We start from the raw sequence: 16,299 nt of genomic DNA on the forward strand, positions 1-16,299 counted from the left end.
AACATTAACAGTACATAAGACTTGATTTTAAACAAATTCCCGTTCACCAAAAATAAAATATTAATCCTATTTTAAAGAGCTCTTACAACGCCAAAGGTTATAAAATGTAAAGAAATGTGAAATTAACTTGTCTTTTCCAGAATTATATAAACGTTTGCCTTGAAGTTGAACTCTTATGAGACTCCAAAGTCACAGGTTAGGCAAATCAAACAATATACTGCTCTTGTAACCTTTGGTACTCCTTCATGTAACTAGATCTTCTCTTGCTCTGCACCAAAAATAAAATTCAAGGGAGATTTTAAAAGCTACATAAAACATTTTACAAACATAAAAACACAAATTAAGTTTAAATAGTGCAAAAAGTGTCTTAAAGTTGTTTGTATTTTTTTGTTTTTGCTACATGACGCTTGCAGAGGTTGCGTGTCAAAATGCTTGTGATACTTAGCCAGACCCCTTATGAAAGGCACCTTATGTTAGAGTTCAAGAAAATGCCTTGCCCAAAACTGGTTCCATGTTATTTCAATGACCCTGTAAAGCAAAAATTGGAGACATAGATTTGAGTTCTCAAAGAGAGTACTGTCTATAAACATGGCATGCTCCGTTTTAAAACCTTTATCCGATAATTAAAAAAAATATATATATTTATACAACAGTTCGTTCTGGTTCTCAAATCTGATTGGTTGAGAACCGTGAGATATTGTACTGGTATCGCTACAGGAACTGTATCACTCCGCTTGTTTTGTATCACAATTTTGTATCACTCCGCTTGTTCTAGCCGGGTCTATGTTTTTTTTTAATTATTCACTGAGCTAATCGTAGAGTACGTTAGTTAATATAAGAAGAAACGTCTAGCTTCGCGGTCTCTCTCTCATTTGGATGCACATCTTGCCGCATTATTTCTCACTAATAACCTCATTATTTCTCACTAATAACCTAACTGAAGCAGCACATGCCCTTGATACAAATTCTAAAAGTGACGTATGTTTAATTGTCAACTTGAGCTTTGAATCCGTGGCGGAAGGAAGTAGTTCCGCACAAAAGGGTTTTATTAGGCACTCCGTTGTTTCTTGTTTAATTACACATGTTCTGTCGAACTGTTGTATAAACGCAATATCACTCTCGTACTCGAGCAATACCGGCTCTATATCAGCGGCTGTGATTGCCTCCGGCACTCGGCCTGCGGCCTCTGGCCTAATCACAGCCACGCTGAATAGAGCCGGTATCGCTCTTGTACTCGAGTGATATTGCTCATATATACACACACACACACACACACACACACACACACACACACACACGTACGTGAAACCACCTACACTTCTAGAATCAATACAAAGTAAACACTACAAAGGAAAAAAACCTAACTGTTCGATCTAATATAAAAAAAAATAAAAATTCTTTACGGAAGCCAGAAACATACTTTACGCCAGTATGCAGACAGGAGTGCATGCTCAACACAACAATCAGGTTAAACATACTTGACATGCACTGTTGCATCGGTCTGGCAGTAACAAACCTCAGTACTACTGTGTCAGAATGAGTTACATTCAAATATCTCGACATTAAACTGGATTGGTTATTATGCAGTTAAGTATATCTTGGAAAGATTTGCTTTAAACTTTTTTCTGCCATGATCCTCGAAACAGCGTTTATAGCTAGATCATGTTTGTGTACTTGCATAAAGTATGTTTCAGGCGGCATAAAAAATTATGCTAAAAGATGACTTACCGAGCACAAAGTCACACCACCTCGCTCCCAGGACACCCCTGCTGCTCCTTGATTGTCTGATCATTTTTGTTGGTGGAGATGGACTTGTGCTGCCACTTTTCCGTTTGCCTCTTTTTCTACCTTTCTTGCTCTGGCTTTTTGGGGATGAGGGCAGCTGTACTGGAGAGTTACCTGTACTGGGAGGTGTCACTCCCAACGTAACATCCTCCTTCTCCTCTTGCTCCGAGACATCATAGAGCTTTACTGTGCAAATGTTACATTCCTCTGTCAGTGACTTTGTGTTTGGGGAGTTGATCTTTTTCAGAAACACCCTGCACTCCTTTAGGGACTCTGGACTCCAAGCTTTGGAGCTGATTCTGTTCTGCTTTGAAATATTGGCAATCCCAATCATTTTCTGAGGAGTTTTGACTAGAAGCTTTAATGCATTTTGAACTTTCATGACTGGTCTGGATGTCTCGTCTACCAAGTTAGGCATTTCTTTCAATAATTCTAGAGTCTTAGCACCTGAAGTCATTGTCCTCATCTGGTCACGAAAACATTTGTGTGCCACATCGCCTCCTAATGTTATCTTAGGCCTGGTTTTAAACTTTAGCCTCGCTCTAAGCAGAGCTGTTCTGTAGACAACCCATGTCCTTCTAGACATTTGCTGCCTAACATCATGCCTTGGTTTAAATGATGACGTATTAAAAAGTTTTCTCTTGGCTTGTGACCTTGTTGACTTGGACAGCATTTCTTGTGCTTGCTTGTGCATTGACGGACTCTTTGGGACGACTTTAGCAAATTTCTTGACATGTTTCCTGAGTCTCTCTGCTTGTGGACTTGGGCAAACATTCACTTTGCAATTGGGCCTGCTGAGGTTGTAGTGAAAGACGTCCTTGGGATTTCTTTCAGTGGCCTTCTTTACAATCGCAAGGGACTGAGTTTCCGTGGACTGCATAAACCAAGTACAGAGCTTCTCCATATTATAGTTTTTCTCAAAAAGCATTTTGATGGCAGAAGCAGACTTCTTAGCAGAACCATCGAGCTTCTCACAAGGTTCTGGTTTAAGATCGGTTTTAATCTCTCCTGACTTGTTAGCCTCCAGGACATCTGATACCCAAGTGTTGGACATTAGCCTGATCCTCCTAGCCAACTCTCCATTTAAAGTTTCAGGTGATGCGGAGGTGGGCCACCACCTGAAGTCCTCATTCGATGAAAAAATCGAGTCCACCGAAACAGCAGAAAAACGAACAGTGTCTTGTATCTGACTGACATTCTTGGTCTTTATGGAAAGTGCCTTTTTTGGGAGCTCCTCTCGTGTGTTCTTTGTATTCTGGCTGGCCTCACAGCTAACCTTATTCAGCAGTAGTTTTCGTGACCTGCGAACCAATGCGCAGGATCTGGCAGTAGCGACAGAGTGGAGCAAATGAACGGAGGGTTTCCGTTCTCTAACCGAATGCCTCACCGGTATGAGCTTCCCTCTGGTATTCTGGTTATGTTCTTTCGGTGCAGCCACTGTATCCTTGTGAATGTCAGTAGGAATGCCCTGACTTGTTAGCCTCCAGGACATCTGATACCCAAGTGTTGGACATTAGCCTGATCCTCCTAGCCAACTCTCCATTTAAAGTTTCAGGTGATGCGGAGGTGGGCCACCACCTGAAGTCCTCATTCGATGAAAAAATCGAGTCCACCGAAACAGCAGAAAAACGAACAGTGTCTTGTATCTGACTGACATTCTTGGTCTTTATGGAAAGTGCCTTTTTTGGGAACTCCTCTCGTGTGTTCTTTGTATTCTGGCTGGCCTCACAGCTAACCTTATTCAGCAGTAGTTTTCGTGAACGGCGAACCAATGCGCAGGATCTGGCAGTAGCGACAGAGTGGAGCAAATGAATGGAGGGTTTCCGCTCTCTAACCGAATGCCTCACCGGTATGAGCTTCCCTCTGGTATTCTGGTTATGTTCTTTCGGTGCAGCCACTGTATCCTTGTGAATGTCAGTAGGAATGCCGATTGTCTTCTGCTCTTTGGAAGGTTGAAATTCAACTCGAAGGGTCTTTCTGAGCAGATGTAAATCTTTTGTGTCTCTTTTTATATGTATCTTCCTTTGCCTTGGTGACCCTGTGGTGACAGTGACCGAGATCCCAGAAATTTTGACTTTGGGAGGTCTTCCTGGTTTTCTTGACACTGCTGGGTCACTCTGTCTTTGACATTTGATGTTGCTGCTAGAATAGATGCATTTCCTGTCTTCAATAGGCATAACAAAATGGAGATCTTTGGTCATTTGATCATTACTACTCGCCTTTCCAGAACATGTTTTACTGTACGTGCCACCATTTAATACTTCATAAACATGCTGCTGTGCTGGGAAATTACTCAGATCTTCAGAAACGACTCTTTTTGCCCTTCTTGATCTTCCATACATTATAGTGATTTTTAGATTTTTGTTTCCATCATCCTTACAAGACATTTCTTCAGTTGTTCTTTGACTTACTGCACTGGAACCGGAACCGGTTGTACCAGTTGAAGAACTTACATCAGTTGTTTTGGGTTTTGGAGGTCTGCCAATCGGACGTTTCACAGACTTCTCAATATGCGGTCCTATTTTTTTGGGGCGCCCAGGACGCCTTTTTACTGGAGTTGTTTGATGTACACCTGGTAGTGTTTCTCGGATTTCACCTTCATTGCTTGAACGACCGGGCAGTAATGCATCAAGTGAAAGCACTTTCGGTGAAGTGCACTTGTTCCCACCACGCTCAACAGTTCTCCCTGGAGAAGATTCAAGGACAGAATCGTGGAAATGCTCATCTATGGCACTGCCTGCCCATGAGGACTCCATACATGGATCAAACATCTCTCCATGGGAATTTGAGCTAGAGGCAGCTGCTTTGAGAGTATATTTTACACCATCTTCACCGGTCACAGAGGAAACAAACATGAGCTTTATTGGACTTTCATATTTCAGTCCAGACAGGCTTGGTTTAGCCTGTTGTGCACTCTCAGTGGTAGTAAAGTTAGACATAGTTTCAGTAGGATTGTGTGGGTCAGTGTTTAGACTGTTGGTTCTATGGCGTTTGGATCTTTTTAATGGCGAGGTGGAATTCTGGCATGGATTCCTTTTTCTTGCACTCTCTTTATCAGGATTCCTACCATTACTCTTGAGCTCACATGGTGGCTCTTTTTTGGATGGAATCTCATCTTTTGATGAAGTTGTGTTCTGTGGCACATCACAGTCTTCTCGTTCATCCTTTTGAAAAGGCTGTTTGTCACATACATCACTTGGCCAGGGGATTTCTTCTGTAGAGCCAAGTGCTGTTGAGGTGCTGTCCTTAGGGGAATGCTTGGTGAATATACTTCCTGAAAAACAGGCTGCAAAATACATCTTTCGTGGCTCAGTAACATAGGAAGAGAAACGCTGAGGTGGTACAATATTTCGTCTGGCCCTTCCAACTTGAACAGTCAGATTTTTCTCTTTATGGGTTTTCGCTTTTACCTTCCGGTCATTATCAGTTGTTTGTAATTGTGGCCTTTCATCTGGAGGTAGTGGTTCTTCAAGACACACATGTTGGGGTTGAGTTTCTTGGCTCTCTTGATTATTCAGTGTCTCAGTTTGTGCATGCGTTGTCAGATTTTCTAAGGTATCTTTTACAGGCTCTGCGTACACGGTCTTGGATTTTCTGTCCAACTTTCTGCATTCAGATTGTTCAACAAGAGAGTATGTTAGCTGCGCGGCTTTAACAGCTTTTAAGGACCTATCTCTCTCAAACCCCATATTCCTCTTGAAATATGATGGACTAAGTCTGACCAGATCTCTTTTGATTTGTAAGCTTTGTCTTCTTGATGATGGAAGGTCAGGCGACTTGCCCATGGCAACTAACGTTTCCAGTCTCTTACGGGAACGTGTCTGAGGGGATCGCTGTTCTGTGGCTACATGCTGTTGTAAAAGCTCATTAAGGTTGTAATCTTTGTCGCTACTATTGTGTAGCACAGTTGTTATAATCTCTGTCAAATGTGTGTCATCTTGTGTCTTGGAGATTTGACTGGCATGGTTAGCGAGATTTTGTTCCGTCTCTGAAGGTTGGATACTCCTGAGCTTTTCAGTGACTCTATCCATTAGATCTCCTATAAAAGATCCACACTGGTAGTCATTCTCCTTCTCTGCTTGTGCATGCAACATTACAACTTTCTCGCAACATTCAGCAGGAGATCCCAAACGTAGAAGAGTGTTAGAGTACAAAGCTGTATCTTCTTCCTCAGTTCTGTGAGGTAGGAGAGAAGGAGGTGCCATATTCATGGACTTGCAGTCCTGAATGTGGAAGAGACTGGACTTGACAGCTATTTTACAGTCCAGGTCCACTGGCTTTGGCGATAGTGGTGGTGGGGAGGGGCTACGGCTTCCTTTACATCTGCAATCACCCTGATGGGTGATTAGAGCTCCTCTTATATGAGAAATGCAGGTATGATCACCATTGTGCTGATGCTGGCATGAGGGTAGTTTTGAGTGAGTACAACAAACAGTGGGGTTGGAACAGTTGTCTTGGCCAACACATGCCAAAGATGCATTTTGGCAGGAATGGCCATGAATGTTCCTCAGACAGATGCATATAGGAGAAAATGCACACGTTGGAAGCCTACAAGCTGTTCTGCAACAAATGCCAGCAGTTACCGAGCAGTCACTTAATGAAAGTATTGGGGCCTCATTAAGTGATTTTTTATCAGCATGGCAACAGAGGGATCCGGCCTTAAATTGTCTTCTGTGAGCATCCCGCAGAGTTACAGAGATGTTGTAATCTTCCTGCATGTCCTTTAAAATATGATAGAGCAGCAGTCTATGATGGGAACAAAGCGAAGACAGGACCTTCTCCAACACAGTGACTCTCCAGACCACTGGAGCTTTAGAACCATCTTCCTTCTCCAGCCCGGACTGGTCTTCCACACATGGCCCTAAGGAACTACATAAATAAACTGGGTTAAGTCATTACTCAATCATTGGCATAATCAGCTTTTCATGAATGTGAGCTGAGCTACGCCACTCATTTCTTTTTTTACTCTGTTATAACCTGTAATACATTTGAATTAGATTAAAAGATTTACAAAATCCTACTATAAAAGACATATTGCAGAATTATAAAGTTTGCATAGCTGTATTTAAATGAGCACTGCTCATCTTGTTAAAGGCACCAAATTACATTGCATTGCAAAGATGTTATATCCATAGACTGTATAAGCCAAATTAAATGTGTAAACGCCACAGATAAAGCATTATTCCACCTGTCAGCTTTTCCAAATTTAAGCGTGGATTAGAAATTTACAAAAAAAGTACAAACAATTCGGTACATGGAACAATTTTTTATTGGTAACTTGAAGGCAAAGGATGGCGATTGTAGTAACGCTTACACTCAGGAAAACTATACAGAATATTTAATTATTTTAATCAAACCTGAATAATTTTGTTTCCTGATGAATTAATGTGTTTCCAGACAAAACCGATTACAAATCAACAATATTTGCAGGCAATATATGTTAGAAATGTGAAATACAACTACCCCAAAGGGTAACACAGATTTGTTAAGGGGTGGAGGCAAACGTTAGAGAATGTTTGAAAAAGTATATAAATTACACACTTTTAAATGCAGGATAGTTAAAACACACTGTAATATGCCTTCAGTATTCCATCTTATTACAATTAATTAAATTCTTGCTTTGATTAGCTTTACCCTAACCCTGAAATGTTAAAAAAAAGAGACCACATCAAATATACTTCAGACACAAATACATGCTTAAAGGACCAATTAGCTTTCAGTTTCCCCCCATTTCAAGTTGATGAAAAACATCATAAAGATCAAATATATTAACCTGTCTGGGATAAAAAAAAAAAAAAAAGGGGGCATGTAGTAGAGGAACATTACAGGACAAGAAACTCACTTACGCATGCAAGTGCTGTAAAGCATTTCACATAACAATGTGCAAGAGCAACAAAGTGCTTTCAACACAAAACTAACACATTTAAACTTCATATTCTGATTACATCGAAAGAAATAACTCACAACACAAATACAATTAGAGGGAATAATTCAAAATCAATCTTAGTGCAACAAATATATGCATAAATAACTGATTGCAAAATGACTCGTATCCTGCTCCTGTTATGAATATGAAATTACACATACTTAGAAAGGCCTAAACTGGTGATATTGATCCATATAATGATCCATCTATAAATCAAGCCCAACTGTTCTCAGAAGAGAAAAACATTAAATCCAATTTAAATAATTTGATGCCTTTCTGATCTATAACTACTCCTGAACAAACTGTCCCCATAAAATGGGAGGAAGCAAATTGGCTTTGGATGAACCATATTTGGCTCTATAACAGAATCCCAAGGGGCCTTATTTTGATATAAAAGAACAGTTCTAACTTCTCGATCATGTTTTTATAGGACTGTTGTTACCCTGAGAATACTAATGTTTTTTGGACTGAAATTATACAGGACACTAATATTAATATATTAGAACAGCAACGTGAAATAATAGAGATTGACATTCCCCACAGGGAGCCTAAAAGTATCCCATATAACGAAAATATGACAGCGCAGCACTGACGACACATGAATATGATTTTAAAAAAATCTGCATGACCACCCTTTACATTAAAAGTGAAACTGTGCCTGTGACATAACTATCCCCGAGAAAAAAACAGAAAAATTGAACAGTAATTATGGTAACAGTATATAAATCCACAATACAGATTTTAATAGTATACAAATACTTTTTTTTTTTTTTTTTAAAGATTTATGTAAAACTGCTACTGGCCTGCAGAGTAACCGGGCAGTAGCTGTAAGAGCAGGCACTGTGTTGTTAATTTTAAGAGCTGTGAAGAACATTCAGGGTGGTTTGAAAAATGCTTCTAAATTAAATTAAGAATATATCAGTAAATCTGTCGTTTTTTTTAGGGGGAGGGCAATTTAACTTTGAGGAACAACAAGAGGTAAACCATTTACAGAACATTCACAACACAAAGATAAACACATTAACAATGCATATGGAAATGTTCATATTTCCAAAGCTTCAATCACAAAATTCACATAATGCTTCAGCTACACTTTGCAAAGCACCACAAGTATACTTGTGAATCAGATATCTGAACTATGCTAAAAAGATGCCATTCAAAGTCAGTATATGCTAATATTTCTCATCGCAAGTATGAAACAATAACCTGTATCACAAGTATGTGTGCATCTTTTGTAAAGTGCAACCGAATCTTATATTCCAACTATACAAGCTTTTAAACTCAGTTTTAAAAAATTGAGAAAGAATTTGAGGAGTTGAATTACCAGTAATATAAAGTGAATCAGTTGTATAATAGGTCATTAAAAGCTATAATAATCATTAACATGAAAGAAAAAAACACCACAAAGCAAGAGCAGCAAAACTGTAGAAACCTGGACATAAAAACAAAGCAATTCAGAGTAGCACTTGGATCAGGCTTTGCATTTCTGTCCCATGATAAGTGCATCATGAAATACGGACTAGGAGAAATTCTGATCCAAGTTCAGCAGCACCCAACTCTAAACTGCTTCGCTCATGGAGTGTGTGAGTGGAGTGGCAAAATGACCCTGAACTGTTTTGGTTTCAGCAGGCAGATTTCAGTAGGATTTCAGTAGTTGCGATTACTGAAAAAGTAATCTATTATTCCGTGTAAAACACATTCGCTGAGACTGCCGTCAAGTGCTTTTTTCCCCCCTGTGCATCATTTTGACATGCATTACGTTGCATTTCCAACTTACCCCGTATGATTTGCGGAGCAGATTTGCAGGCAAAAAAATGGAAAGGGGCAAGACATAAAAAAAGAAAGCAATGTTGTGTGTGTTTGTACAGCAATATAAGTATTTGAACTTAAAATAAATAAAATCACTATCAGTGCAGAATGTGGGAAGTCTCATCCATAAAAAGCCCGAGATGGTCCAAGCTTTCACTCCAATGATCTGGCAACAGTCCTGATTAATGTACTTCATTAATACTTCATAAAACCGATTACCTGCCAATAAGCGTTAATAGCCCAAAATTTGCCAGAGTGGAAACTCGTACCCATATCTCCCCATTGCATATAAGGATGGACATCTCCCACCGATGAGTTAAGAAAGACGTTACAGTCATGCTGTCACATAAAAAAAATACTGCTGATAGACTTCAAATCAAATGACCAGTCGCTACAAAGACTAATTAGTGTGAAAGCTGCATACAACAATCATTAAGCTGAGGTTAGCTTATGTATGAACAAAACCTGAATATAATATCTCTTCGTTTTAAGAGCAATTAACTTAAAAATCAACAGTGCTTTACAATATTTTAAATATATATATTCATATAGATATCCACAGTGAAACCCCTGAATAGATTTTTTTAAAGGCATGTTTTGTAACTTGATAAAATGTACCATTTAACCTGTGGCTGAGGATTCAAGTGTACCTTCCTAGTCTGAATGAGGCCCTGACTGCGTGTTAAAAACTAAACCAAAAAAAAAAAAAAAACCTTGTTGGCTGTAGTTTAGGTGATGTTTTAATTAAAACCATCTCTCTCTAAGAAATAGTTGAGGTTTTGAGTTAAGACTGTTTGTAGGCAGTAGATGAGGCATTGGTTGTTGTCCCTGACTTTCCGGAGCCGGAGGTTGCCGCTTCAGCAAGGCGGAGCTTCTTTTTTGGTGGGGTCTTGAGCGTGCCTGTTCGCTCTTTGACTTTGTACTCAAGGGTGCTGTGTGGAATCCCATAGATGCTCTGAGCTTTCGACACGCTCATCTTCCCACTCATCACCATGGCTATGGCCTCCTCCAGGATATCGTGGTCATATTGGCGATAACGGCCCCGCTTTTTCCGTGGCTGCTTGTCTCCACAGTCAAGCATGCTTCCGGTGACGCTCCCGTTCTTCACGTTCAGACACAGTGGAGGCAGGTCACCCTGGAGCAGACGTGACTCGAGGCCCGAGTGGCTTTCCATCAAGCCCTGTTTAGGGAGAATGGTCTTCAGCTTGTGGAAAGCAGTGGAGCCGTCGGAGGCTTTGTTGGCTTGGTACACAGCATCCACCAGGCCAGCCAGATCCAGCTGGGCTTTGGGCTGAGCACTGAAGCGTACCTGAGGGATTCGGATGTGCACAGCTGGTCCAGGACTCTGAAGAGATGTAGCTGGCGAGGTGCTGGCGAGAGGCCCGTCGTTCTGCTCCCGGAGCTGCGAGACCATCCTCTGCAAGGTTAAGTGGTGAAGGAACGACGAGGCAGTCACGGCTGCTGGAAACTTCAGCTCGGTGTGCTCTGGTGACGCAAATGTACAGTTTCTTACTTCGGATTGCTCGAGTCCAGTGTCGTTGCTTGGGCACACCGCCTCTGTGCCGAAAATGGGTGGTTCCCCTGCCCTCCGCTCTGGTGATAAGGCCTCTGTCTGGAGCTGTAAGGTTTTCTGAGGTATCCCGTATAGTATGGCTGCTTTGTGAATGTCCAGTGATCCAGACCGAATATCTTTCAAGGCTTTAGAGAGCAAACCTTCTGCAAACTCAGAGCTGCGATCCAAATAGTCCCCTCTGATTGGTCTCCTAAGGGGAGGTGGGTGGGAGGATGAGAAACGAACGGGTGAGCGGACCAATGACAGGACGCACTCAGGGTCCACTCCTTTACTGCCTTGTCTTTTGGTAACATCACTCGCTTCTCAATTGTCTGTATAACACAAAGCCTTTGAGTTGTTTGGGGATAAACGCTTTTTGTATTTGGCCTTAGGTTGCAAACGATACTTCTTGGAAGGACAGTCTCTCGTCAATTGTGTGGAGAAAGACAAGCGTCTATGGGAATACTTCCAGTATCTTTGCAATGCGGATGCATTTTGTAAGACTCATGTGAAAATGATACTGCATGAATCAACGAATAGATCAATAAACAAATGAATAAATACAGGCGGCACAAAGGAACAAGTAAAGCCCCTGACTGCTGGCAAATGTGACGTTACCTTCCAACAAGTTAGAAAAGAGTCAACCCTTTGGCAGTGCAACAAAACAACCACTAAATTAAACAAACACATCAAATGTATGAGGAGTAGAATTTGTTCACACAAAATGATCAGATAGGATACAAACGAAACAAAGGAATATTTTCTGAAATAAAAAGCTCATCAATATTACTGGGTCAAAATGTTACCATTTTGGTACCAAGCTTTTCTCTGGCTTCGGTAGGATGAAGATCAACAGTCAAGCACACAACTTGGTAAACAAGAACAAGTACTCACCCTGAGACCTTTCGTTGAGGAGTTTCATTTTCCGACGATGCGTTTTTCTTAGAGAGGTCAAGTGCTCCATCTACTATGAAAGGTAATCCATGAAAAAACAGCAATTAATATTAAGTTTGAGAGCAAATGCACAAGATCATTGCAAATAATGAAGTATTCGCTCACTCTGTAAATTCACCCTGTTTATTCAGAGTTGCGTACCTTTCAGAGACAAGCATAATTAATGAAAGTCAAAAGACTAGATTCTGAAAAACGTCGGAATTTTGACACTGATCAAATAATACAGAGCTACAAACTCCTGCATCTGACTGTGTGCTGGTCTCTTGAAGTGAAAAAAAAAAACAAAAAACGATTTTTGTTGTGGTGCTTACCTTTCAGGGCCTGAGAAGCTCGGCTGATGGTGAGGTCCAGAGGCCCGTCAGGATCTGGTTGATGAGGGAGAAGCTCAGAGCTGTCGCTCAGACCATTCAGGCCCTCGTGAGCCTGGCTTTTACACGCATATTCAAAGGCAAACCTCCGAATCATCTTGCGCATCAACTCCTGCGCCACCAACGGTATATTGGAATCGCAGCTCTGAGGGAATTCTGGGAAATTGAAAAATACAGATCTAGTTGAAGATCTCGTTTCATGCACTTAGGTTCCTTATGTAAAAACACATTTTCTACTTTTACTACATTTGACTTTTCAAGAATTTAGAGCTGATAAAACTGAACTTCATGCATGCATCGTGTACAAGACAACAACTGTACAACAATTTTGAAAGCTTGCTCTCTAGATTTCTGTTTGATAAAAATACTAATATTTAAAACTGTAAACTGTCCAACTTTCTTACTAGGGTTCATAAGGTCACGCCTGATTTTGCCAACTTTCTATCCAGTGACAGTTTACAACACAATACCGTAGAGTAGAGGTGAGCGATCGGACTATTTTGACCGATCCTGATGACATCCGCAATCTATTTTTCAAAAGAATAGTAGAGATTGTGACCAAATGTGTCCTATTTGTGTCTGTTCATGTAAAAATATGCACACATCTTTCAGTTGGCAGCACTTAATTATAAAGCCCCAAATACACCGGGACTCTTATTTTGAAATGTCTAAACTATTGCAGGCTGATCCTTCAGATGAGTGATAAAATATGCATTCTTAGAACCATGTAAAACATATTATATAAAAGGTCATAAAGTAGACATTGTCATATTCATCAACTCGAGTTCATAAGCAATCTCTTGGCATAAATGTGCGCTATTCACTGATTGAGAATCACTTTGAAGCAGTCTGAAGCACCGCCTTGTGACACTGCAACGTGCAGCGCTCTTTTTTTTAATGAAATCATAGCCTTTTGACGTTTAATAATCAATAGGCTGTATTGCGATTTGTGTTTTTCCATCCCCAAAATATAAGACGTCTTAAAATGATCATTAAGACGTTTGTTTTACCATTCCATGCATTGCAGACTTTATGACATTAAATTGAAGAAAACTCAAATGCAATGGTTAGAAGTTGTAATGCATGGTAGCGATGGTAATGCATGTAATAGCTGTAACAATAACTTCACTCCCTATGGATAATGGGAATAAAACTGTACTTCTCACCCTTCTTACGAAATATAGCATGGAGGAATCGGTCTGCTTGGCACTGGAGTTTATCAGAGGTGGACAGGCCCTGAGGTGGGGGGGTTTCAGCAGGGGGTGGCGAACCAGGCACGGCCACAGCAGGATGGTCCTGTGTCACAAAAGGTAACAGTCAGTGACACTCATCACATACAGCCCAAACAAGCACTGATTATAGTCTCACAGCCTTGAGTTGTGCTTAATTATAATTAATTACGCTACATGTGCTTACAATGTGTTTAACCATATATTATAAAGACTAAAACTGTATTAACAAACACCCAGAACAACAGCTGCTAAACACAGAGAACTATTTGTTATATACAAACAGAGCTCTACAGTGCAACCATTCAGTCGCATTTGAAAAACACACTGAAAATTACTGTGTGCAACTGCGAAAAATGTAAGTAACCTGATGTTAACCCATGTTCAATAATAATACAAGAGTTACATAAACACAAAATAAAAACCAAGCAAACACAAAAATACAGAGGTTCAAATTATATATATATTTTTTTTAATGATAAAATTATTTTCAGGTAAAATCTTACTAAACATGATTTAGTGACAAAGACATTGACTTGTCACTCCCTACTGGTGGTTTCAGTTTCTTTTTTAAACTATAATTCTAATTATTTTTATCTTTTAATATTTCTATACTCAAACTAAACACACATTTGACATAAAAATTACACATTTAATAAGGTTAGAAAAAACGCCTTTATAAAGGTTTAAAAAAATCCCCTGTAAATCAATTTAAGGAGGCAAATATCACCCATAATGTGAGTCACGTGAATAATTTACTTTACAGCAGAATTTAATTCTGTTTGCATTATTGAATCATTATTTTTGTTTATCACTGCTTTGAAACAATCTGTATTGTATAAAACACTATATAAATAAAGGTGAACATTAATTTCTGTCATTGATCAGAGCCCAGTACAAATGTCAAACCAAGCCTTTTCTTGCCAGCTAACACCCCATAATAAGCACATCTATTCTGTGGCTTTTGAGGGTTGGCTTACGTTCAGTTTCTCTAGCTGCAGATTGCAAAAGGAGCAGTTTGCATTCACGGACCAATCATCCACAGCCTCTGGTTCACACTCTGAGGGAGAATCATATGAATAACCATCAGGTAAGCGGAGCATTGATATCATGAGAGAAAGAACACATTTTCTAAGACAGCGCAGACGACAACATAAAACTCACCATCAAATATATTGAGATCTTGCAGCAGCCTTGGTCCATATATTCCCTCCAGAATACTTTCAAACCCTGCAAACAAATACAATATAGTCTTATTTGTATGAAATCCAAGAGTAAAAGGTGCCCTTGAAAAAATACACATTATCAAAAACACATTCATATTTTGAATCTACACAGATCTGTCACAACCCATGCTGGCTACTGGCTAATAAAAATTAATTTCACATGCAATATATTATTCTATCAAATGCCCAAACAGCAAAAGAAAATACTCACTGCACACAAAATCATTAACTGCAAGACAAGGCCTAAGTGACCAAATGTCAGGTGGTCCTAATGCTATAAGTGTAAATATTATCATTTATAAATACTTTCTTTATATAGAAGTGAGAATAACTCATATTTCCAGTACTGCTGCGTTGTCTGCATGAATGACGCCCTTCACTGCAGCTACATTCACATTATGTCCTTACATAAACACATACAAAAGCTCACCCAAGAATGTCACATTCTGCAAATACAGTACATTTTGGTATCGCGTGAATTTGTCTGTCTTGAGGCCTTGACCTTCTTGAATGCATCCAACCCTCAAAACCACACAACAAATCGCAATCTATTAAACTCACATTCTACTGATCAATTCCACTATTCTATTGTAATAAAAAACCATTTTAACAACCGATTTTAATTTGCACAAATTTACGAAATTCACATTTCGCTCGCGATGTTAGAAACGGAACGAATGAAAGAATGATCAAATTTAGCACTCTTAGGGAAATATGATGATGTTTTGTAATTATCATTTAAATCGGGCAAATTTTCAAATTGTTTGTCGTAGATAAACAGCTCAGAAAAAATGGTATGTGGCTTTTTGTTACGAAACTGGGCATCATTTTCATACACGTCTTCTGTAGAGGACACCAGGACAAATGGTTAATTATGGAGAAACATAATAAATATTCCTATGAAATATGAGATATTCTTATGAAAATGTTGCCAAGTTATTAATCCCATTATTACACTAATTTTTCATTATGGTTTGCCCCAAGAACACATTAATATGCAAATTAGATGCACTGTATAGAATGGGAATACCAGTTTATGGACATTTTACGCAAATATTCCATAAAGTACAGTAGTATATCAAATCATACTGTTATATATTTCATAACAGTTGAGAATCATCTTTGTACAAAGTTTGGCTAAAAATAGCCTGAAAACTAAAAACTGATTGGTGAAGGGAAAAAATAAAACATTGTTTTTTCCTATACATGCCTTTTCATGTCTATTGAATAACTCAGTCCTGGCGTCCCCTAAAAAGGACATTGAATAAAATTAATATATTTTTTCAAAAATTTGTTTCTTACGTGCAATGACCTAAAAAAACAACAACAAAATTCACAAAACTTTTTTTTCTGGTTCTCAGGAGGATATTTTAAAAGATTAAACCGGGTATCTATTCAACTACCCGCTTTCAAAACATTAAAAAACCGCAGTATTTAAAAAAAAAAAAAA

General features: G+C 39.3%; 2 protein-coding genes across 2 annotated transcripts in view; both read right to left on the reverse strand.

Moving 5' to 3' along the window:
* Nucleotides 1–335: 335 nt before the first annotated feature.
* Nucleotides 336–3,277, reverse strand: LOC107700260 (putative uncharacterized protein ENSP00000382790 homolog). The gene is made up of 2 exons (XM_016501865.1): nucleotides 1,729–3,277; nucleotides 336–528 (listed from the first exon to the last, which is right to left on the reverse strand). The coding sequence occupies exons 1-2, from the start codon at nucleotides 3,275–3,277 to the stop codon at nucleotides 515–517; spliced, it is 1,563 nt and encodes a 520-aa protein (XP_016357351.1). The 3' UTR covers nucleotides 336–514.
* A 4,362-nt stretch (nucleotides 3,278–7,639) lies between these two features.
* LOC107700300 (ligand-dependent nuclear receptor corepressor-like protein) overlaps nucleotides 7,640–16,299 on the reverse strand; it is an 11,164-nt gene continuing 2,504 nt past the window's right edge. The window contains exons 2-7 of the mRNA XM_016501913.1: nucleotides 14,788–14,853; nucleotides 14,604–14,683; nucleotides 13,561–13,690; nucleotides 12,338–12,550; nucleotides 11,967–12,039; nucleotides 7,640–11,283 (exon numbers count right to left, since the gene is read on the reverse strand). Of these exons, the coding sequence (XP_016357399.1) occupies nucleotides 10,305–11,283; nucleotides 11,967–12,039; nucleotides 12,338–12,550; nucleotides 13,561–13,690; nucleotides 14,604–14,683; nucleotides 14,788–14,853 (1,541 nt within the window). The 3' untranslated portion in view covers nucleotides 7,640–10,304. The remainder of the gene's footprint in view (nucleotides 11,284–11,966; nucleotides 12,040–12,337; nucleotides 12,551–13,560; nucleotides 13,691–14,603; nucleotides 14,684–14,787; nucleotides 14,854–16,299) is intronic.

This window comes from Sinocyclocheilus anshuiensis, unplaced genomic scaffold (genome assembly GCF_001515605.1).
Source record: "Sinocyclocheilus anshuiensis isolate Anshui unplaced genomic scaffold, SAMN03320099.WGS_v1.1 scaffold326, whole genome shotgun sequence".
In the NCBI taxonomy this organism is placed as follows: Eukaryota; Metazoa; Chordata; class Actinopteri; order Cypriniformes; family Cyprinidae; genus Sinocyclocheilus; species Sinocyclocheilus anshuiensis.